Source organism: Danio rerio, chromosome 24, assembly GCF_049306965.1.
Source record: "Danio rerio strain Tuebingen ecotype United States chromosome 24, GRCz12tu, whole genome shotgun sequence".
Lineage (NCBI taxonomy): Eukaryota > Metazoa > Chordata > Actinopteri > Cypriniformes > Danionidae > Danio > Danio rerio.
The window spans coordinates 21,288,628-21,314,868 of NC_133199.1; the positions used below are offsets into that span (position 1 = coordinate 21,288,628).

General features: G+C 35.8%; 1 protein-coding gene across 4 annotated transcripts in view; it reads right to left on the minus strand.

The window, feature by feature from the left end:
• Nucleotides 1-2,779: 2,779 nt before the first annotated feature.
• cntnap2a (contactin associated protein 2a) overlaps nucleotides 2,780-26,241 on the minus strand; it is a 760,628-nt gene continuing 737,166 nt past the window's right edge. For 3 of the 4 annotated variants that reach the window (XR_012399148.1, XM_009297353.4, XM_068217086.1), the window contains 3 exons: nucleotides 10,476-10,706; nucleotides 3,684-3,755; nucleotides 2,780-3,597 (listed from right to left, as the gene is read on the minus strand). Coding sequence is in view for 3 of the 4 variants with exons in the window: in XM_009297353.4 (XP_009295628.1) it covers nucleotides 3,398-3,597; nucleotides 3,684-3,755; nucleotides 10,476-10,706 (503 nt within the window). In the remaining variant the exon portion in view is untranslated. 4 annotated transcript variants of the gene reach the window in all.

The following is a 26,241-nucleotide window of genomic DNA, read 5'->3' on the forward strand; positions in this document are numbered from 1 at the left end:
TGAATAATTTATCTAAATTAAAAAACGGTTCATATCCTGTTTTTCAAATTCAGGTATGAGCTCACTGAAAGAAAATGATGTCTGCAAAATTGTTGCAAACAATATATGTTAATTTTAAACAAACAACTTGAATTTAGTAATGTCCAAATTAATGTGTTTGTTTAATTTCAGCCCAAATAAACTGTTTACAACCACTTAAAAAAAAAAGGAATAATTTTTGAAAATTTTTTTCAGTGCTGATGAGACAAAGACATCTCTTAACTAAAACCTGGATTTACTTTAAGACAGATTTTCCATAATGTTAAACCTAGATATTTATCACACATACCCGCTATGAATTTTCTTTCTTTTTTAAATATTTCCCAAATGATGTTAAACAGAGCAAGGAAATGTTCACATTATGTCTGATAATATTTTTCTTCTGAAAGAAGTCTTATTTGTTTTATTTTGGATAGAATTTAAGCTGTTTTTAATTTTAAAAAATAGCTAGTAAAATATTATTTACTGTCATCATGGACAGATGAAATAAATCAGTGATTAGAAATGTGTTAATAAAGCTTTTATGTTCAGAAATCTTCTCTCCGTTAAACAGAAATTGTGGAAAAAAATAAACAGGGGGGCTAATAATTTAGGGGGTTTAATAATTCTGACTTCAATTGTATTCGTATATATCAGTTATCTAAAATCAATCTGTGTACCATGTCTCTTAGTGAAATTATAATATCTATGAAATTTGAGTTTTATTGCATATTTTATTTTAAAAGTAAATTTATACTTTACAAAAAAAGAGAAATAATCATTTTGACACCAAAATTTGACAAATTGACAAAATGTACAGTGCAATATATTCTTAATAAATCACTGAAAAATGAATCAAAGATGATTCATTGTATTTACTCAATTTTTTAAGGTAAGTGGTTGTTAACAATTTATTTAGGCTGAATTTAAACAAACAAATTAAGTTGATTATTGATAAATTTTTATTAGTTTGTTTAAATCCAGCATATGAATTGCTTGCAACAATTTTGCAGACATCAAAATTTTTTTAGAGTATACAAACTAAATCCATTCATTCAAAACTTTTATATAACATTGCTTTCCTCAACCCATCAGATCTAATTTTGCTAAGCTTGTTTTTGCCACAGAGTTAAAAAAAAAAAGGTCATTTTTTTGGGACTTTTTATCTCAAAATTCTTATTTGTTGTTCTCTAATGCAGCCATTATGAACATATCACTCCAGCAATTACCAAAGTCTATAACACGATACTAACATATATATTTTTGGATCGTTATCGTTAGTTATTTTTTACATTAGCTCCAGATTTGGCTTCAGTACTGACCAATCTAATATATATATATATATATATATATATGTACAAACATAATATATAGCTTCCTATTAAAAATATGAATTTAAAAGATAGATTTGAGAGGGGTGTACTTATATATGCTGAGCACTGTATATATATATATATATATATATATATATATATATATATATATATATATATATATATATATATATATATATATATATATATATATATATATATATATATATATATATATAAGGATTTATTTTCATACAATCTGAAAGAAAATAAGGAATTTTAGAACAAACTTCCAACTGTAATAAATAAATGCAAATCTGAAGAAAAAAGTGAGGAAAAAAATCCAAAAAGTCAGAATTCTGAAATGTAAACACTATGCTAGATAAAAACTAAGGATTGAGAAAAAAGTCAGAACTGCAGGATATGACTTTAAAATAATGAGAAATACATTTTTTGATGAAAGGGTCAAAATTGCTAGATATAAACTAGCAACTGTGAGAAATAAAGGGATGGAAAGTCAGAATCGAAAGAGATAACTAAATTGCAATTTATTTATTATTATTTTAACTATTATATCTTGCAATTCTGACTATCAGATGTAGAACAACTGATTAACAGTATATAATATAAAAAATATAAAGTGAGAATTTAAAGAGGTTCTAAACTTACTATTATAATGTGTAATATTATTGAATGTTTATTATTATGTAGTATATATGGTCACAATTTATTTTAATGGTCTGGTTTGTTGAATTAAGTTACATTGTATCTACATGCCAACTAATGCTCAATAGATTATAAGTAGACTGTTAGGTTGGGGTTGTAAGCTAACGTACATACAAAGTTTCTTATAGTCAGTTGAATGTGTTTAGCAGCAGTATTAACAGATATTAAGCAGACAGTCTACTAATACTCCAGTGGACCATCAAAATAAAGTGTTAGCATATATATTAATAAAATGTACATGATGAAAAATTAATTCATTTTCTTTTCGGCTTAGTTTCTTTATTGATCAGGGGTCACCACAGCGGAACTTATCCAGCATATGTTTTACGCAGCAGTTGCCGTCCCAGCTGCAACCCAACACTAGAAAACTATGAGAAATGAAATCAGAAATCAAATAGAATTGTGAAATATCGCAAGATAAAAAGTTGACCTTTTATTTAATGTTTTATTTGATTACAAAAACTGGCTTTTGATACTTTCTGCTCAGACAAATACATCTCAAAAATGTAAAGTGCCATTTCATTTATTGGGATTCTGCATTTACCTTTTTTTAATGCACATAGACAGCTACTGAATCCAAAAAGGCACCTTGAATTATATCATTGAATGGGTTTTCAGTGGTCTCACCTTCATCTACAATAACAAACGCTGATAATACGTTTGGGTGTCATATGCCAATGCTTTCTCACAGCCTGCACGAATGAATCACAGACAAAACAATGTCAAAATAACATCTTTATGCCATGATACATGCCTTCAGCAAAACAAATGCTTAAGAGCGAGAGGTGTTTGGCAAAGAAAACAATAAACCGAAGGCTTCCACGAGAAATAGATGAGCATAGCTGTGCAAAAGGCTACAAATAGACAGTGTAGATTTGACATAATTCTCGGTGCATGCCTTGTTTTCTTCCCCTCGCTGAAATAACGGTGATATACAATCTAATGTCATTGTAAAGATAAATATCTGTCGATTGTGCAGTGAGTTAAATCAAATATTCATATAGAGAATTGAACCTTTACAGTCTGTCTAGAACTTTTTCCACACAAGGACTTTTTGTATAATCAGAAGAACACAAGAAGAACATGATTCGACTTTTCGTAAAAGAAAGGATTTTGGCAAAATTATTATTTCATGTAAAAAAAAAAGGAACACGTGGTGACGTGATTCAATAACGTGATGCAGATATTACACACTTAAAAGACTTCTGCCAAAACACAATAGAAAGAGACAAGCCGGTCACTATGTACAGTACAGTTTCTCAAACCGGTGATGGGCTTGATCCCAAAACATTAGTTCTGATACTGAAAAAAAAACTGATTCTGAAAGAGTCTGTGCACCCCTAGATGAACCATTCCTTCTTGCTTTCGTCGATGGTCTCTGTGAAATTGGCCTCGGTGCCAATAATGGCGGCGTCGGCTGATTCGGACGACTCTCCCCCCTTGGCTTCATTGGTGTGGTATGTGCCTTTATGGCGAAACATGTACCGGATCAGAAACACCAGAGTGCACAGAATAGTGAAGATCACCACCGCAATGATGCCTGCAAGGAGAACACATTCCCCACTGATTAAACAACAGCATAAAAACAGTTCATCTGAATTAGATATCAATATGTGTCCGTCTCACCTCCTATTATAGCTGAATTTCTGTTAACTCCATCTGGTATGACTCTTTCCTCATTGAAGGGGAAATCAGCACCTATAGGAGATAACAACATTTTAACTTGACAAAGGTTGTTAAATAGGCTATGTGAAGACCCACAGTGGTGAAAATATAGCTTTTAATGTTTAAGCTTTTAATGCCTGTTATGGATCTAACTTCTCCACAAAGGCATTTTGAGTGTTGGTTCAGAGACGGAGTTTAGTTCAAAATTGACACGATAAAAAACATCTGTAAATTAACAGTTGTATAATATATTTTGTGATTTATGTTTTATTTTTTTTTAAAGATGTTGATCTTTCTTCTGACAACTTTTAACCTTTAAAGTTGGAAAAAGTGACTTTTATGAACATTTTTAATAGTTTAAAGTGATGTATTGTCTGGGTTGGTGTTGTATTTTATGCTGCAAATTGTAATAAGCTGCCAGTACAGTTTCTGTTGTTTTACACACTCATTTCTCCATAAAATATCTCTTAAACATTATTTTATTTCAAACAAGTAAAATGTCAATAAAAGTCACTTTGTTAAACTGTAAATTTAACAACATCAAAAGTCGACAGAGCAGAGATTAAGGTCCCATTATGAAATTCTCAATCGTAAATATAGGCAAAACACTAAATACGGAAACTGGTAATAAACAAATATTTTTTACAGTGTAGTTCCATACAGTGTTGTCTTTTAACACAAATCTCTGGTTCTGAATCATTTTTTATGGCACATTTGCACTGAACAGTATGTTTTGGTCAACGCAATCTCACAGCAATTCTTAACTTCTGATTTAGTGGCTAATTCGTATGAATTCGTATGATCTCATTCGTACAATTTAGAACGATTTTCTCATCACCCAATGACGGTTGGGGTTAGGGATGGGGTTGGGTGCCACGCCTCCTTTATAAAATCGTACATTTTCGTACGACTGAACTCATACAAATTCGTACGAATTGACCACTAAACTGACAAGACGTAAAATAGTTACGTTTCTTCGTGAGATCAGGCTGGTTTTGGTACAGTATGCATTTATGTCTTATTCCGTTGTCAAATGTACAAAACAAAAAAAAAGCAAACCAAACTGTTCACTTAATTGTGAACCTTTCCGAAGGGTATCGAGCACATCAGAATGTGGAGCTATATTCGTAGCTGAATGCTATTGGTTTACAGAGAATCATTAGCAGCATGTGCTACAAGGTAGAACAACAAACCAGGAAGAGTCATTCTTAAATACACAGCCGAGGCACGACACCGTAATAATACTGGTGCGCAGCAATGAATGGGCTTGCCGTACACCACAGTGCTCGTAAAAAGCCAGCATGGACCTGGGCAAGAATGTTTGCTGGGCTAACAATGCGGTATGAACAAAATTTTGTTTCATGGTATGACAAAGTTTATTGCACGGTAACAATATCTTCTTTCAAGATATTGTTTTTTACAAAGTTACTAATTCCAGAAAATGTACAAAAAGGCTTTTTAAAAAAAACAACAAATAAGCGAATGAATATTTAAGAAAAGGACTTGATTATTTTGTATTTTATTTTTACCCTAATAAATAAACATAATAGGCAAAATCTGACTTCAGATATACAATAAATTCCATTGTATGTCACTTTCACAGCGTTATGTGGAGATACCTTGTTTTTATAAACATTTCTCATTTAACATTTTCTCACAGATGTAAAATATATCCCAACAGGAAAATAAAACTTAAATATGAAAGTATAAATATGTAAACACTTTAAGGAAGTATAAGCAGTTTCTTTCCCTCAAATATACAAAAAATAAACAATTGCAATTTAAAGTGATCAGTTCTTGTTGAAAATATAGTTTCTTTTGCATCCCACTTATTTACATTGCACAGAATATATGGAATAAAAAAATATTTTACGGTACACAGTTCATTCCATGGTAATGATATATGTACAGTCATACCGGCCAAACCTAATGTAAAGTATTAGAATGAATCTTATCAATATAATACATGTGGGACTTACTACATGACAAAAGTCTTGTCGCCTATCCAAGTTTTAGGAACAACAAATAATAACTTGAATTGTGGTTGATCATTTGGTATCAGAAGTGGCTTGTATAAAAGGCAAAGGCCTTTAGACACTTTTTTTTAAACCAAAATAAAATGATCATGCCTTGATTTTAAATTATTTAATTACGACAGTAAGGTCTGATTTTGCTTCGACAAATGTCTTGTTACTTAACAAGAAATAATGTACAGTACTATATAGTATAAAGTCATGGTGCAGTAGAAAAATAATTACTATTGTGTATGACTCCCATGATTTTGTAGGACTGCATCCATACATCTCTGCAATGACTCAAATAACTTATTAATAAAGTCATCTGGAATGGCAAAGAAAGCCTTCATGCAGGACTACCAAAGTTTAGGATTCTTTGGATTCATCTCAAAGCCTCCTCCTTCATCTTACCCCAAACATGCTCAATAATGTTTATGTCTGGTGACTGGGCTGGCCAATCCAGGAGCAGCTTGACCGTCTTTGCTTTCAGGAACTTTAAGGTGGAGGCTGAAGTATGAGAAGGTGCGCTATCCTGCTGAAGTATTTGCCCTCTCCTGTGGTTTATAATGTAATAGGCAGCAAGAATGTCTTGATACCTCAGGCTGTTGATGTTGCATCCACTCTGCAGATCTCTCGCATGCCCTCATACTAAATAAAACCCCAAACCATGATTTTTCTTCACCAAACTTGACTGATTTCTGACTGATTTAGACTGATCAACTAGAAGTCAAGTTGTTATTTGTTGCTCTTAAACCTTATGACAAGACTTTCGTCAGGTAGTGTAGACTGAAAACACTCTAATATAAAATCATTTTCTCTTCTCCAAAAATGTATTACATATACAAGTGGACTAACTTTAAGAAGCTCACGGTGTAGCTTTTCCTCCTGTCTAACATGTTTGTCAAATAAACAAACATATTACGGTTTAATCTAATGCTGTTTTAGCTGAGTCCAGAATATCGGTCCGTACAGGAGCTATTTTGCTCACTAACTGGGAATTGACCTTTTTAGAAAATTGCTGTGCAGAGTAACAGGAGGCCCGTTTATTTAGTTTGTCGAATCTAACATGTGCCACTTTCGTCCAGAATTTGTGTTTGATGTTAAATCAAATTGAAAGCAATGCCATAACTGTGGCAGTTCAGAGGCACATTATGGTTGTTTTCTATAAAAGGTGGGCAGATCTTGTTGGTCAGGTCAATGCTTCATTGTGAAGTTGACAAGGCTAATAAACTAGTATTGGAAATGAAATGTCAAAGGGGTTTTGTGCCACTCCAGGGAAATAATGCTGGGTTCCATTTGTACTTGGCAAGGAGTTCTCAGCAAGAACTTTTAACTCATAGCTGCAAATCTATGCTGGAAACTGGGTCAGTGTTAGAATCAGGACAGGAGGACTTCAGTTCATTTTTAGAACTAAAAGATTTTTGTTTACATTATTATTTTGGATTTTTGTATCTGCAATGAAACAACAGTTAAAACAAATTCATCTTGTGATCCTTGGCTGCAAATCCCAAATGAGTTGCAATACACTATGCTTGTGAACACTATGCACTTATACACGTAACCATGGTGTTTGAGTTTAGTGTCGTCCCAAATGGAACACAATTTAATTATTTTTGTTTCTAATTGGAAATGTAAAACTTTTTCCATGTCAATGTTTAACCGCTGCCAATTTAGTGAACAGTACCTGTCATAAATACAACCGCATTCACCATTGAAAGGTAGCATAATCAATTGCTTTAGAGAATTTTGCTTGTGCAATCCAAAATAAATAATCCAACCATAGTGTCTACTGTCTAATATCTTCTTCCATTCCACTACGTGAGCAAAGCTGTAAAATTTGAGAGCATGAAGTGTCCAACATTCCACACTTCTTTTTATTGGCTAAATAAGTGCATCATCCGGGTATTTAAAGTGCACATACTTTTTAGAACTTTCCCTGTGACTGCACCACTCATACACCATAATTCTATTATACTACAAAATGACATAGAACACTGCATAAGTATGTGATTTGGGACAACCTACTGTTTTATAATGAAGATATAAAGTTTTGTTTTGATTTTGCATGTTTACATTTATACTCCAGACACACATTACTACTGGTCAAGTATTCATATCATTAAACAGAGATACACAGAGGAGATCAAATTAAATTGTCCTGAATTTCGAGATCGCTGATTAGACCTGTTTTAAGTGATCCTACACTCTTAGAATAACAGGTAGGAGAGCTATCACTGCAGGGCACACTACATATAAGTTCTTAGTACCTACAGCAAATAGTCCATACCAGTACCACATTACAGGTACATTTTAGTACCTTAACAGTACAAAAGTGTACCATTTTGTGTTATAAAATGCTATAGATCAGTCATGGAGAACAAAAACATGTAGCTACAAATGTAAATCGTATGAACAATAACTATTAAGTTTACTTCACTATTATGTGCCAGGTGAAAAAATAATAATTAAATGACTCAGTCTAATCTTCAAGAAAAGCCCACAGTTAGCTCTTCTCTTCTGTCATGTTTTTTTTTTTGGCTGACTTTAGTTTGCTTTGCTTCTGCTTGCTTCTATTCTAGTCCATTCACTCACTCCCATCTTCTCAAGACTCTTTTGATCAGGCTCATTATCAGATTTACTCGTGGTTTAAAAAAATGAAAATATGTTTGACTGCCTCTTTGTCATTTTGAAAACACAAATATTATTTAGGTTGGGCATTATACCATTATTTATTTACACTGCTCACTGTGCATGAAACAATCCCCACCAACCAACGAGAGTGATTGTAAACATAAGAAAACTGATTGGCTGAAAATTTTGTTGAGGGCCAATAGATTTTTCCTTTAACTTGTGCATGGTGACTACCGTCATGTGTGTGCGCGCACACACAATCCACATAGACTTTGCTTATTCACCACACACAAGTTAATGTCACAGCCATATCACCCTGCAGCCCAAGACCGGTTACTCACTGAAGTTAAGCAGGGCTGAGCCTGGTCAGTACTTGGATAGGAGACCACTAGGGAACACTAGGTTGCTGTTGGAAGTGCTGTTAGTGAGGCCAGCAGGGGGCGCTCAACCTGTGGTCTGCATGAGTCTTAATGCCCCAGTAAAAGTGAAGGGGACACTACACTGTCAGTGGGCGCCGTCTTTCGAATGAGACGTAAAACCGAGGTCCTGACTCTCTGTGGTCATTAAAAATCCCATGGCACTTCTTGTGAAAGAGCAGGGGTGTAACCCCGGTGTCCTGGCCAAAGTCCCTCTATCGGCCCTTACAATCATGGCCTCCCAATCATCCCCATCCACCGAATTGGCTCCATCACTGTCTCTCCACTCCACCAATAGCTGGTGTGTGGTGAGCGCACTGGCGCCGATGTCCTGTGGCAGCCGTCGCATCATCCAAGTGGATGCTGCACACTGGTGGTGCTGTGGAGAGACCCCCCCTCATGATTGTGAAGCGCTTTGGGTGTACGGCCATACAAAATAAATGCGCTATATAAATACACATTACATTACATCACAATGTCGGATCAATTAAAATAAATACTGGAATGCAAATATCTGACATTTTCCGGAACAGGATCTGGCTCAAATTAAGCACTGCATTTTGTCATTTGACAGATTTATTAACCGGGGTTAAGGTGCTCTTAGAAGAGATGGTACCCTAAAAAAATACCAATTTACAGTACATATTTTTCTAAATCTAAAAACTGATGGTAGAAACTGGTACCCTTAAACATACCAGCGTCTTCCCTTTAGATTCAAATGTGTACTTTTGGAAAAATCCCACCACAGTGATTGCTCTCATACCTTTATTTCTGAGTATAAAAGGAGCATAGTATTTGAAATCTCTCTGAACGTTCTTTTTGAGTTTAATTCGGCAATTCGAAAGTGAAATTTTGAGAGAAATCATTTTAGCTCCTAATTACCTTTGAGCTACCACAGGTCCATGGTGACTACATACTTAATGGGTGTTTTCTGGAACTGGCATTGTTTGACGTGCAGTTTCTTACCCCTGATTAAGTTCTCATTCAGGGGGTCAGACTGGAGAGTAAAGTAGCAGTGCTGGTATACTGATGTATCTCACTGAGAGATTTTAAAGACTCAATTGAGGGCACACATCACCTTCTTTAAATTTTAGACACGAACTTAATATTTCTTAAAATATATCTTAAAATATTTGACAATCCCTATTTAAAATATAGTACACAACCAGCATTTACCGACTTTGCAAGATGGTGAGCAATTCTAAACTGACTGAAACCCTCTGGCAGCAGGTTGTCCAGATAAAAGCCAAATGAAGCCATAGATATAGCAAGGCAAGCTGATCAAAATCTGTGATTTCTAGAGTATTGCATCTTGACAAAGTCACTCATTCAGAAACATTCAAAATCCACAGGAGGACAGGATGATGCAGATGCTCAATGGTTGGTCAGTTGGGTCAAGACTTTAGCTGGGATCTGTGTCTTTATAATTCACACATTTAAGCAGTAATATTTCTTCATGCAAATTTTATTGAATTGTTTTCCAATATTGAGCACTGTGCTTTCATCCAAAACGAGGGATTTGCTGAAGCACTAAAACATTGCTATAACTAAACTTCCTTGAAATTTGTATGATAAATATTTCATTAGTTCTGAAAATATCAAGTGTTTATAAATTGTTGTCTAATTTTTATAATGAATGTAAACAAAATGTGTATGTGGATGAATTGCTTAAACACATTATATATGTTAACCTGCATCCAGGTGCCATGGATCGGTTGCTGCAGACATGGGTGGGATGGTGAGGGGTGAAGCTCCGCAGTTTGATTCCACCAGTTTCCCCTGGTGCGAGACGGACACTGAACCGCGGGACCTGAGTGCCGCTTTCAGAGGAGCGATGCTGTTGAACTGGACTCTGGACAGGCAACCCACAAACCCCGGGGTGTTGTATTTTTCTATAAGCACTGGATCAATGTAACCGGTTTCTGTGGGAGGAAGAGATACAGATAGGGATCTAAAGTTAGACTGAGAGCAAGAGAATCATCATTTTGATGTTTGAAATGTCAGATGACCTGAAATACAAGATAGCTGCAGAAAACTGATCCAAGCTTTGTTCCGGCAAATGTATTACATTTCATTGGAATGAAGGGACAAGATCAATGCATGTTCATGTATAATGCTTACACACAAGAGATCTGCATTAGGGCAATCGAAAATAAAAGCTTGAGGGGATCTGGATCTGAACAAAGAATGAAGCTTTTCTAGTTGCAATACAAATGTTGGTTAAGTTTAATAAAGACAATTCTGATCCTGCTGGGTTTAAGAAATGCTATTTCTTTATGTGTTGCCATACTGAATGTTTGGCCCTCCTGTCGTGTTCGCCTCCCGCCCCTTACTTTAGTCTTTCCAGTCAAAATCGACCGGTGGTTTTAACCTGCTCTTTAATTAGCACAAAAAACCAACACAAAAACCCTATTTTATATTCTTTAGATGTCTCAAAGTAGTGTTTAACATGAATTTGTAGAATTAGATATAAAATAACTGCAGTGAAAATACAAATAGTGAGTGAGTTGGGATGGTGTACAGTATATCTGGACGTTTTCTGTCTAATGGAAGAATATAGTCTGGAAACCCATTCGTTTCTTATGGCGGTCACTTTTGACCGGTAACACCACTGGTGTAATATTATAAAAAATACATTAAAATAAGTTACCAAAATGAAATAAAATACCAAATACCTTAATTTTACATGTATGAAAATAAACTGCAAAGTACAGCAGCCACAAATATATCAACATAAAATACTGTATTTTGTATTTTAAAAATTCTACAAAACAATAAAAAAAAGAGCATGACATTTCTTTGCAAATCTTCCATCAATTAGACATATTCAATCAATCCCATCCCCATTAAACTGTGAAGTAAACAATATCTGATGGCAAATGTGGCCAGTAAAATTTCCATCATCTCTGTACATTGAATATTTCTACCTCTTAACATTTTAAAAAGGTGTTAAATAAAAAGTTAATAAATGCTTTGTTCACAGAATCTTTCTCTTCAATACTCAATGTAAAAACTGTATTAGGGTTTTTTGATTATTTAATATTTGTGTTTCATATGCTGTGACATCTTAAAACCTATATCTTTCCTCTTTATTAACTATACAGTGGACCTACTGATCAAAAACTGGCATTTAAAATAGCCAATGAAGTGTTGTAGTATTCACTGTAGGGCTTCTTTTTTATGTAGCTCGTTTAACTACAAACATTTGGCATCAGCAATCCATCCAAAACTACTGTTATTTGTACAGTATACTATTTCTCCTAAGATTTTTTCAATTCTTCTTTAAATGGAAGAGTCATGGAAATCCAACGCACCAATCAGAGGGGGCATTTATATGATGTCTTGATGTAGATTTCTAACAAAGTATTTTACAGTACTTTAAAAATACAAAACACTAAAGTATTTTGATACAAATTACAAAACCCTATTTTGTATTTAAAATATATATCTAAAATACATGTATCATAAATACTGCCCATTTATTATTAACAAGGTTGACTAAAACACTCAAAATTCAATGAAAGAGGTGATCATCACTTTTATATGCTCAAATGCATGGTGTGGAGGATATCATAAGGCCTTGAGGCAATCAGATGTAAAGCACAATATTTAAGAGTGTCTTAAGTTGTTTATCGGTCAGATTTGACTAGAACATGACAGGAAGGTTAAAGAAATAGGTCATTTAAAAAAAATAAAATAAATGGAACAAACTTTTCAAGAATCAGTCAATTTAGTTCACAATAGTTCTCTCGGTTGTTTGCTCATGGTGTAATCTCATTCAGCAATGACTTATTTGCTTCTCTTGAAATAAAACAAAGTGCATATATTAAGACTTCAAATGCAAAAACCTCTAAGTGCCGTCTGAAAATGTCCTCTAAAACTTGCATTTTTCTTAACATCCTATGGTTATGTTCAGTTATTTCACTTTAAAGGCAATGAAAATGACCTATTCTTTGCACTAAGAGTAAAATTTCTTAAACTACACACACCAGCCTGAGAAAAATGCTGATTTTAGCAGAACATTTCAGATGGCACTTAGAGGTTTCTGCATCTAAATATTTTAATTAAATATGATTTATATAATATTACTAAAACAATTATATATTAAGCCTAAATAGAAATATTTAAAATCAACAAACACATGTAACATCATTAAACTTAAAGTTAAATTAAATAAAAAATGTTAAAAGCAAATTGGATATATTCATATAAGTATATAATGTAAAATAACACTGATTCCAGCTAAGTAGTAAAAAATAAGCTTAAATCCAATTTCAGTAAAGACAACCAAAAGTATTAAAACAAAGGCTAATTCATAATGTTAACAATTACTATGATATTATAGAAATGATAATGCACACTTTGTTCCTAACATATGACTGCAGTGGGCTTGTCATATGCGTCTTTCACCACTTTTATCCTCCACAGGAGAAAGAAAGTGATACAGTTTTCTTCAGACAAGCTTCAGTCAAAAGACACTGTCATAAAACACTTGACATTTCTTTACTTTTCTCTTTTCTCATTCCTTCTGGCGAACTGAAACTTCATGATAGCTTCAAAAAGCAGCAGAGATTTGCCCATTGAACGCTAAACAGACAGAAGAGTGAGTCACGAGTTAAAGACTAAACCTCTTCAATTCTGCGTCTGTAAAACCTCTTCAAAGCAGCTAAATTCAGCATTTTCTTTCCACAGCCAGAGGTAAAGCACACACCATCACACAAAAAACATACAATGGAGGAAAACAGAGAAGGCTTTCTTTGTTGTGCATCAAAAGCAGCTCAAAGTGTTGATGATTCTTTTGATTCAGCGTTTCACAGTTTTGCAGCAAGTATGCAAGAGATAAGAGCATATCAGTAGATCAAGGCTTGTTTGGCTTCAGGATTATATTGAAAATTAAATATTTTATTGTGCACTTCATATCCTGAAACTGATTTGGCCCGACAAACAAGATAACGTTGACTTCTATTAAAGTATAAAGTTTCATTTTTTCTTGTTAATTTTAAAATATAGATATGTTTAAAATATTTTATAATTTATATTTTATAATATAGATTTTTAACTACAATATAAGACCCTGGAGCACAAAACCATATTTTCAAGACTATTTTTTTTCTAACTAACTTACAATACTATATAAAAAAAAGATTATGATTATTTTTTTCATTAATACATGGTTTGTTAGGAGGATAGAGCAATATCAAATACAACAACTCAAAAGTCTGGAGTTTAAGGGTTCACCTTTAAAATTGTCCATATTAAACTCTAAGCTTTGATAATTACTAATAAAATATAAGGTTTTGATATATTTATAGAACAATTTAAAAATATAACTTCATATAACTATGAATATAAATCATACAGTTTGTTGTTGGGTAGTCCAACACTGTAAAAAATCATATGAATGTTTAGTCCTGACAGCATACGGCATATGTTTTTAGTTCATTGTAACTTATTTGTGGTGAGGGAGCGTGGCCGAGAGCCGTGGGAATGGAATGAGGCCGCCGTGTAAGTGGATGCACCTGCGGTGCGCACCGGCCTCGAATCCCACAGAAGGAGCTCTGGACTATAAAAGGAGGAACGATGGCAGAGGAAGCCGAGAGAGGACAGGGTCCGGGCATATTGTTTTACTTTTGCTTTCAGTTTGACGGCAGTCTCCGTGAGTGGCTGCCGGCCGTTTGTTTTGGTTTAGATGGCAGTCTCCATGAGGAGCTGCCGTCCCTGTTATTAATAAATAATTTAAACCTGCTTCGTTTTTCCGCCTCCTTCTTCCCGGCGGCCAAAGGGCCGTGAACAGTGGTGCCGAACAGTGAACAGTGGTGCCGAAACCCGGGAGAAGGAGGGACACGTTGTCCAGTTGCCCTCGCCGCTGAAAGGGGGGCGAGTGTTCGGGAGTTAACCCGAGTGGGGGAGAAACCCGTTCGTCTGCCCAGAGTGCCGGGGCGCCCTGAGGCTGGCGGCATCTCTGGTCTCCTGCTCCGCTCCTGCTTCGGTGGACGGATGCAGGCTACGGCATCATGGCGGATCGCGGCGACTCCCCCGGGTTCTGTAGGATGACTCCCTTCAGCACTTTACCTTCCGGTGGTGAGCCCCCCGTCCCCTGCTCCTCCCCATGCTGGGAGACGGCAGCAGGCAGATCCTTTCCTCGCCAGCCTTAGACCGCACCGGCACTCTGGGCAGACGAACGGGTTTCTCCCCCACTCGGGTTAACTCCCGACCACTCGCCCCCCTTTCATCGGCGAGGGCAACAGGACAATGTGTCCCTCCTTCTCCTGGGCTTCGGCACCACTGTAATAATGTTCACGGCCCTTTGGCCGCCGGGAAGAAGGAGGTGGAGAACCGACGCAGGCTTAAATTATTTATTAATAACAGGGACGGCAGCTCCTCACGGAGACTGCCGTCAAACTGAAAGCAAAAGTAAAAGTAAAATATGCTCGGGCCCGGTCCTCTCTCGGCTTCCTCTGCCATCGTTCCTCTTTTTTTAGTCCAGTGCTCCTTCCGTGGGATTCGAGGCCGGTGCGCACCGCAGGTGCATCCACTTACGCGGCGGCCTCATTCCGTTCCCACGGCTCTCGGCCACGCCCCCTCACCACATTATTAAACTAAGTTAATCATGTTCTAACTTAAGTTTTTAAGTTACATAAGCTGTTTTAAGGCGAGGGAGTGGCGCAGTAGGTAGTGCTGTCGCCTCACAGCAAGAAGGTTGCTGGTTCGAACCTCGGCTCAGTTGGCGTCTCTGTGTGGAGTTTGCATGTTCTCCCTGCCTTCCTGTGGGTTTCCTCCGGGTGCTCCGGCTTCCCCCACAGTCCAAAGACATGAATTGGGTAGGCTAAATTGTATGTAGTGTATGAGTGTGTGTGTAAATGTGTGTGTGGATGTTTCCCAGAGATAGGTTGTGGCTGGAAGGGCATCTGCTGCGTAAAAACTTGCTTGATAAGTTGGCGGTTCATTCCGCTGTGGCGACCCCGGATTAATAAAGGGACTAAGCTGAAAAGAAAACGAATGAATGAATGAAGCTGTTTTAAGTCAGTTAAACATAATATATGTTTAATGGACTCATAGGGCTCTATTTTGACGGTCCATGCGCAGAGTGCAAAATGCACGGCGCAAACGCTTTCAGGGCGTGTCAGGATGCGTTTTTGCTAATTTAAGGACGGGAAATCTGCCTTGCGCCGTGGCGCATAGTCTAAAAGGGTTGAGTTTATTTTCTTAATGAGTTATAGGTGTGTTTTGAGAATAAACCAAATAGAGCCTCATCTCCCATTCCCTTTAAGAGCCAGCTGCATCGTGCCAAGAGTGCATTCGCTTTTTACAGGACGCAAAGTAAGTCTAAGTGGAAAAAATGAGCATTTCACAAGCAAACAGTTAACAGTTAACAGTGTTAACAGTGTTAAACAGAGCATCTACTGCGTGAGAATGAGAGATAATGGAACTACTTACACATTCGCTCTTGGATAGGGAAACCTTTACGCACAGACATCAATTAGTCTATAAATAAATACTTTTGTTTGTTAAGCGCAAATATTCATTTCAAAACTATTTCTAAATTCAGTTCTAATTTCCAGCAAACGAATAAATGAATAATAATAACAAAATGTGCTCAAAAACCTGAGTTATATCCTAAAACACATGCTGTGCCCCTAATGGTCTAAAACCTGACAGGTGGGCAAATCTAAGCTTGTTTGTAATAAAACAAATATAAATATGGATATAATAAATAATACTGCTAATAATAATAACATTATACAAAAGCAAATTGTTATGAATGAACTGAAAAAGCCTCCCGAGATGAAGAAGACATAAAAGCAGTGGTTTTTCATATTTATGTAGGCTAGAAAATAATATGTTTTGTAATATTTTAATCCTTTATATTTATATTCTATATCTATTCTTATTATATCCAATATATATCCTTAATATTTATTTTTTTTCATATGTAAAGATATTTGCCTATTGCTCTCTTGTGTGTATTAAGCAGTGCGTAAGCGAGGCGCAACTCTGCGCCGGAGTTTAGACCGGGTTAGTTTTGGTCTAATGAAAAATCTATTATAGTTTCTCAAAATAGCAACGCGCCAGCAGTGCGCCTCAGAACGCCTTCCTTTTTAGACCAGAACGCCTATGGGCGCACAAATGAGCGCTAATGCATTTGCTATTTAAACAGCGTAGCGCAACGCCTCAAAACGACTCTTGCTCCAAGCTGAAACTACCAAAAGACTACTGCGTCACGCCTTGCGCAACACTGCACTGGGTGTATGATAGGGCCCATAAGGTTAATGTGATTCAGCGTAAAAATTTAGGGCAACCAAGACATTTTTACAGTGGACAAATAATATTCAATACAAACTTCAAGTCTAAATACTCATGAAAAGTGCAAGGCTTTCTTCATCAGTTTCAAAGCACTTCTCATGACGTCTGTTGTTGTTTGGAAACCATCAGCCATTCTCTCAGAGGTTGACAAACTGACAAACCATTGCTGCAGCTCTGATACAAGTTTTATATATGAAAGAAATGAATAATCACTGCAGTGTTTGGGTGCGCTGCATTTGTCTGAGATAATTAGAAAAAGTAACAATTTTACTTATTGTAAAGTAAATTCATACAATTTAATTTGTATAGGTACAATTTTTTAAAGGAGGCAAGCTCCCAAACTCCACCCGTACATCTTACCCTCACTGGGGATTATTATCCAGCACATGTTTTACACAGCGGATACCCTTTAGCTGCAACCCATCTCTGGGAAAACACAGAAATATTTAACTTGTGAAGTCTCAAACGGCCAAAACGGGATATTTCCCACCCTATTCAAAAAAACTAATGGCCTCCTCCTACATTTCAAGTCAATCTTGTATTCAGAAGAAGCATGGTAATTTGATGACTGGCTTTAAATACCAGTCTCCAGCTCAGCTACCCAATCAGATAGAACATGTGTTCATTTTCCACTAAAACACACCGTCTGATCTGCTTGAGTTTCAAAGATCTGCTTTTTAATGTGAAGCCACAGAGTTTAGAAACAACAGAAACACTACACTTCTGAATGATCTCATTCAATCCTGCTAATGACGGGAATATGAAATTAGAGAAGGTAGTTTTATCATCTGTTTGAAAAAATAGCATTAGAGCATGCTGAATTGTTATTACAAACTTAAAAATCTACTTTATAGTGCAAATATGTTCTGTGATTTAAACCTTCAGAATACAGATATGGATAAAACAGAATATAAAGGGATACACTGAAAAATGAAAATTCTCTTGTGGTTTTAAACCTTTATGAGTTGAACACAAGAGAAAATATTTTGAAGAATGCTGGCTGCTTAAACACATTGACTTCCATAGTAGGAAAGAAATTACAATGATTGTCAACGGGTGCCAGCCACAAACATTCTTCAAAATATCTTTTATAGTGTTCAATGGAAAAAATAAACTCAAATAGGTTTTGAACAAGTGAAGGGTGAGTAAATTACCTCTCATGAACAACCCCATTAAGAGCTACTAAATGTATGGTTTTGAGTGGGGAAATAAATAAAAAAAACAAACAACAAACACTTTATGCAAAGCCAAAAAGCCTAATATCATAAACTGACAGGTTTATGAAATCCTCTTAAACCTGATTTGTATGAAACCTTTAAGTATTTATTCTGATGTTTGTGATATGAAATATAATACGCATTCTGCTGTATACTGGCTCCTCCGAGGCGTGAAACATGGCTGGAATATTTATGAGCATTGACTGGTTGTTGCCACTGCAGATTCAGGTGTAAGAGGCTCTGGAGATGCTCTTCATGATGCTCTAATTATTCGAGATGCGCTGCAGTATTTGCAATTACATTAACACTGCCTTTGTGTAAATTAAATTATTACAGGTTTTTTATGATCTCTTGAAGAATTGTTTACAGTGCTATCAGATTAGATCAAATCAGCCACAGTTCTGTTTTCTTTAGCCGACATTAACAAAGAGACTTCAGTTAAATCCACTAAAATGTGTTAATTTTTAGCTTTGTGAATCCATTCAGCCGTACTCCCGGTCTGGCAGGAGCACCTTTAGCTTAGCTTGGCATAGATCTTTGAATAGGATTAGACTAGCATCTCATTCAAAAACGAGCAAGGAGTTTTGCTAATTTTCATTTTCAAAGCTTGACTGTGATGTACTAAGTGTACTCAAAGAGCTTAGAATTACCAAGAGGTGACACTAAATAGAACGTTCTACTGCAACAGTCCCATGATTCTGCTTTCAAAGTAAAAACGACTGGCCTTCCATTGGATCTTATGGCTACCACGATGACAAGCAGCTGCTTTGGTATTTATTGATTTATTTATTTAATTAAAACTTGCATTAAAGCTGAAATACAACCTGAAAGATGACTATACAACACAGTTTCACAAGACTGATGATTATCAGCACTTTTATTATTTTACAGGCTTGTTTAATATATTTTTACCATTCTTGTTTTCTTAATATGGTCACTTATAGGCGAAAATACTTTAAATTACTTTAATTTAATAGTTTATGCACTGGCATAATACAAATGAATACTGACATATTAAATTAAATTAACATGACTTTCATAATGAGATATTGATAACAGACTGACCATACACTTTTTGGTGTACCTAGTGTAGCTATATTTTATAATAGTAAATAGTTTTTTTTTTCCAGTGTTGTCTGTTAAAGCAAGATTAATATTTTATGTAAGAAGCCACTTTCTCCAAAATGATTGAATTCAGATGCATAAATTCTATCATATAGGCTACCACAAGTTGCATATGTGCATGTGTGTGTGTGTGTGTAAAAACGACTGGCCTTCCATTGGATCTTATGGCTACCGCTTATATATATAGTTATCTTATAGTGTATATTAAATTAATAATAATAGTAATAATAATAATAATAGGTGACATGGTGGCACAGTGGGTAGCATGATCGCCTCACAGCAAGAAGATCGCTGTCTTGAGCCTCGGCTGGGTCAGTTGGCGTTTCTGTGTGGAGTTTGCATGTTCTCGCCGTGTTCCCATGGGTTTCTTCTGGGTTCTCCGTTTTTCTCCACAAATCCAAAGACGTGGTACAGGTGAATTGGGTAAGCTAAATTGGCCATAGTGTATGTGCGTGATTGATTGTGTATGGATGTTTCCCAGTGATGGGTTGCGGCTGAAAGGGCATCATAACCAGCATAAAGCATATGCTGGAAAGGGTTTGTGGTTCATTCCGCTGTGGCGACTGCAGATTAATAAAGGGCTGAGCCGAAAAGAAAATGAATGAATAATAATAATAATAATAAAAGTCTGAGGCTCCAAAACTAATTTTACTGAACTAATGTTTAAAGCATAACACTGTGTAAAAATGCTCAATATTGCGTAACTATCAAAAGTAGGTACTTCTCTTTGATATCGGAGTGTCTTTAAAAGTGAGCATACATTAACTCAATATCAACCTGAACTTATTATTAATAATTCAAGCTAAAACTTCATATCATCATGGTCTCTATAAACACTAGATTCTGACAAATGAACAAATAAAGGCAAATGAATCCAGTCTGCCTGTGGGTCTAAAAGGGCACATGGTGCTTTTAGCGTGAGGCATGCAGGAGAATGAGATTGAGGCTAATGAGATTCAAGGTCAAGAAGCGTCTGATGTGCTGGCGTGACCTGATGCCGATGTGTCTCCTCCACCCGCTCTCAACAAAAGAAACACCAGTGTATATGTGCTCTGAATGATAAAATGAGACTGGGAAACAAGCCACCCACAGCTCACAAAATTAAAATAAACTTTTTTATTTGAAAGCAACTGTTAATAGTACTAATACTAAAAATAGTCTTCATTACTAAATATTTCATTATTTATAAGATAATTTATTATACATCTAGTTTACCAAACAAAATAAATAAAGTATAATAACTATTTGGACTGTTATATTTTTAATGACCAATATAAACCTATAAAACCTAGATCTATACAATTATACAATACAAATAAATATGCAGTACAATCAGTTATTTTTAGTTAAGTTTAAATCTTTGATTCATTTCATTCTTAATGACTCTTATTCCCTTCATTATCAGGGGTCACCACAGCAGAACGATCCACCAATGTTTTGTTACTCTCATTCACTCACATGCTCACTCACTTACTTTTGTCTTTTCATTTATATCTAATTCTCCTATAGTGCATGACTCTGGACTGTGGGGTAAACCAGAGCACCCAGAGGAAACCCACACAGACATGGAGAGAACATGAAAAATACAAACAGAGAAACCTCCTAGCCCAGCCGTGACAACAGTGCAAATGTGCTAACCGCTGAACACCGCCCAATAAATATACAAATATTTTCAAAAAAGTACATGAGTAGGGCGGGGCAGAGAGTAGAATGAGGCTGGTGGAGTTAGTGTTAGTGTCAGTCACCTGTGTGTGCCCCTGTCTCGAGTCACATGGGGGATCTTAAAACTAGGAGAAACATCTGTGGAAGACGAGAGAGGACCACACCTGGACACTTAATGTTTGTTTAACGCCACAGCAGAATTAACCTCCAACTTATCCAGCACATGTTTTACAGATGCCCTTCCAGCCGCAACCTAACACTGGGAAACACCCATGTACTCTTGCATTCACACTCATACATTACGACCAATTTAGCTTATTCAGTTCACCTGTACTGCATGTCTTGACTGTGGGGGAAACAGGAGCACCCGCAGGAAACCCACGAGAACACAGGGAGAGCAGGCAAACTACATACAATACTTCTAGCCGAGGCTCGAACCAGCAACTTTCTTGCTGTGAGGCCAACGTGCTACCCACTGTGCCACCTTGATGCCCCTTATATATATTTAGGAATTTGAACTTATGAAGTGAATATTAAAAACGTACATTTCTAGCATAATTCTGGCTCTATTGTATTGTAAATTCCTCAACAGCAGACTGATGCTGCAGTGCACCACACTTGTAGCATCAGCTGAAGACACATTTCACAACCCAGTTCAGTGTAAAAAACAGCCGTGAGATCGGCTCAATGTGCTCTGGATCATACCTTAAAGCTCAACAGAAGCAACTGATCCTGTAACAGTCAACACAACACAGTCCACCACTGCTATTTTGTGCTGAGAAGTGAAACTCAGATTTATGCAGTGCAAGTAAAATGATTTTAACAGCTCCTTTGTCTATGCGCGCCTGTGATACGTTATGAATAATTCAGAGACATTAAAGTAAACACAGTGATTCTGGTAGGGGCCATTATTGCGGGGGAGAGACAGAGAAAGAGGGGGCAAATGAGCATTTGAGGACCGTCTTTTGATGGATGGGTGGAGATGGAGAAAAGGGTGGGATGAAGACGTTTCGATGGTAACAGATGGAGAATGATGTGTGATGGAGTAAGGTAGAGTTGCACAATTGCCATGTTTCCGTCCACCTATGTTCATATGCATTTTGGAATATCACATTAAAAAGTGCATAGTGGAATATGTGCAAAGATTTGCAAAATGTGCATTAAAAACTTTTGCACACAACTTAGTATAATTTTTTTTCTGATAAGAAAAAAGGGACATTGACAGAGACATTAACTAATAATAAATTCCAGCATGTGCATTCCAAATGTCATGTGATTTTGCTTTGACAGATCATGTGACAACAAAACTTTTTGGTACTGCATTAAGGGACAAACAGGAGGATATTCTAAATGGTCATTCTAAAATCTCTGTCATCAAATGGGTTCAGAATTATTACTCTCGGAAATATCTTGAGCAGTTCCCAAAGAGTGATCTAACACCTTCAAAAAACAAAGGTCATGATAATCGTTTGTATAAGAAAAAAGGCCCACTGTGGCTTTCATTTTCTGGAAGAGAAGAATTCCGTTTTTCTTTTTGGTATTTGGTGTCAGTATATCAGAAAGGTGGATTTTTCAACGTTTTATACCAGTGGTTCTCGACCACGTTTTTGGAGGACCACCAGCACTACACATTTTGCATGCCTCCTTTGTCTACCACACCCTTTACAGTACAAGTCTTTTAATCTCTGCTAATGAGCTGATGATCTGAATCAGGTGTGTTTGGTAAAAAAGACATGGAGAGTGTGCAGTGCTGATGGTCTTACAGTAATGTGGTTGAGAAAGTTTTGCGCATGAATCTGAATCACATCTTTGGACGGAACATAGTTAATGATATCCACAACTAACATGATGGATGATTTTATACTTTTAGGAGCAAATTCAATTATTGCAGTGGATGGAATGTGTTGTACAGATTCATGTACAGCTCAGATGGGTGGTGTATAGTATCAAAATATCTCTGCTTTCTATTAGGGAAAATCTCTTGTAATATGTTCTATATCCTAATTTACACAGGATTAGCATTACCTGTTGATCTTAAATCTGCGCGAATCAGCCATGTCTGTCAGCAAAGTAAAACTCCCCTATCATATTTACAGAACACAGGTTCTGTAATAATATTAGTCCCATGTAAATCAGCATTTCTGTGATTTGGTGGGTTGTATAGACCATTTTGAGGCATGTAAACAATAACAATGGTCCTAATGTATTTCCTGTTTTACATTTTTATTTTCCATAGCTTCTGAGAATCCACAAAAGATCCATATATTGATAAATAATGTTAGGACAGCTGTTTTAACTTTAAGATATGATTGAATAACCTCTTGTTGTGGTTATGAAATAGTTTGACAACAAGGAAATGTTCATGGGCCAAAGACATCACTGCATTCCTTTTTATCCTTGAAGAAGACAGTGTTCTGTTGACAGTATTGTGGGTGCAGGATCATTTCCCTGCACAATATACTGTACAGCTATACAATTTGCAGGAAGAAAAAGCTGAAAACATCCAGAAGAGCAAAATCAAAACAAGCTCTTCTTGGTTAGGAACTTCCTTGTTTTTAAAATCCAACTATTTGGACCTCATTATCCAAGAGATAAGTCAGTAAATTCAAGTAAAATCACAGGCTTTGCTGGTCTCATAGGAATGCGCCACACAGGAGTCATTTCTAAATCACACTAAAGCCCCCAGGTACTAATCCCATGCGAATAGGGCTTATGAAGCCTGTGTTTATAATGCATTGTAAGGGAATTATTATATATTATAAAGCATGCATAATGCCTTATAAACACTATTATAATGTGTTTGATCCCATGATTGTTCACAACAGTAGTAATATTGAACTATTTTATCCAGTTAAAATGATAGTTCACCTTATTATGAAAATTCTGTCATCATTTACTCATCCTCCACTGGTTCCAAATTTGTTTGAATTTTTTTTTTTTTTATTGAACACAAAAGATGTTTTGAAGAAAGCTAAAAATCTGTAACCATTGACTTCCATAGTGTGTTTTCCCTATTATGGTAGTCAATAGTTACAAGTTTTCAGCTTTCTTCAAAACATAATCTTTTGTGTTCAGCGAACAAAAGAACCTGTTTGACGGTGAGTAAGTAGTTAGTCAAGTAAAATTTTTGGGTGATCTATGCATCTAAGTTATAAATGAAGTTATAATGAAAGTTGGTGGTTCATTCCGCTGTGGGAACCCCTGATGAATAAAGGGACTGTATATTTTTTTTAGCTTCGTATCTTCTGGTTTATCAGTTGCCTTTTAAACATCTAGAAATCCTAAACCTTTAACGCGCACAGAATATATTATTATTATTTTATAATTTAGCACAAGTAATGTGCAAGGAAACACACAGCTAGGTTGAATAAACGGGTTATGCAAATCAGGCAATAATGCTACTATGCAAAGAAGAATTAGAGCAGAACACAGTTTGCAAAAAGAGAGATTTCCAATTGTGCATCAGACCACTGCAGTCTGGAATCCTTTACTGGGATTGTAGACCATCCTATCAGTGCACTACCTGAATTAAAGCAGAAATATGGTACTTTTTATAGCTGCAAATGAAGTAGTGTTAAGTGCCAACGAATCCTTAATTCATTAAGAAAAATATGTGGATATTTTTATTTTACAATTTATTTTATTTTAAATTATAAGTACAATAAAACAGCAATAAAGTGGAATTTTTTATCATTTAAATTAAATGTTGTAAGAATTAAAACAAGGGCTAATAGTGTCTTTAATGTTATATATTTGATCATTGATCCATCAGAAATCATTCAAAACATATTTTACATGATATTAAGAAATGATTACCCATGACATAATGCATGAATATGCAATATTAAATAAAAAATTATACAATTTACAATAGCATTAAGAAATACATAAAATAGCTTGTCATGCACACACAGACAAATAAATAACCGTTTAAATAAAGCATTATGATCAAGTATTAATATTAAATCATTTATTATAATTAATTTAGTATCTAATTAGGCATTTATTATATGACACTTATTTACATTGTATTATACAAAACATTAAATAATGCATGATTTAGAGTAAAATAATACATAAAATTAAATTCTAAAAATAAAATAAAGACGTTAGGTAATATTATATAAATTATATATTTAAATAAAGGCAATAAATGAATATGCATATAGTAAATAAATAATTAAATGAATATATTAAATAAACAACATTTAAAATATGCATTCATATTAAAAGAAATAAATAACAGTGTCCTATTTTGATTAAGTTCCTGTCAACTGAAGCACGTTTTGTGAATTCACCCCCTGTTCCTCCACCAGCCTCTTTTAGAGGTGCAGACAGCACCTTTCAGCACCTGCACCAAATCCAGCAATGCAGAAAATCTGCCCATGCAGCAAATCAATAAACAATAAATAAAAACAACACGAGCTTATTAAAATACAGTCCTATATAAAGTATTACATAAAAGAAGACTGTGGTGACTGCAGTAAATAAACAGACACAACACATGTACAGCGTCCTTCACCCTCATAAACCAACACACTCCTACTTCCTTAATGATAAATAATACAGAAACAAGCAATACCTGCCAGAGCAGTGTTATGATCAGGTTTATCAGAAACAGCAGCCTCTTCTCTGTCAGTATATGTGCTCTTCTCCACGCTGCGGATGTCTCTCTCTCTCTCTGTGTGTGTGTGTATATGTGTGTGCGTGGGGAGGGGTGAACACACACTGCAGCCCCTCTCTGTTCCGCACTCATTGATATCCTGCATCAGTAACACCTGGAAACTGGATCTGGGTTGTGGATCTGGATCCCCACAGTAAGGAGTAATGACCACAGAACAGCCCATGACATCATCCATCTGTCCAGCAGGGCTTTGACAGAGAGCAGACCGACTGCTTCTAGATGCCATTCAGAGTTAAGCAAGTCAGTGTAATATGATTTGGTTTCATCATTACACAGAGATGAGATCATGCTTTCTAGACTTGATGAGGATTCTGCTTTTGTCTTTGGGTGGGATGTATTTGGAGAAGTGCAATATTTGCTCCCTCGACTTTTGAAAAAGCTTTTTTTTTTGTAACATTTAAAATGAGGGTTGGTGAAAATGATGTTTCAGCATCAATACTGCAATGTGTGAGTCTGCAAAAGTCA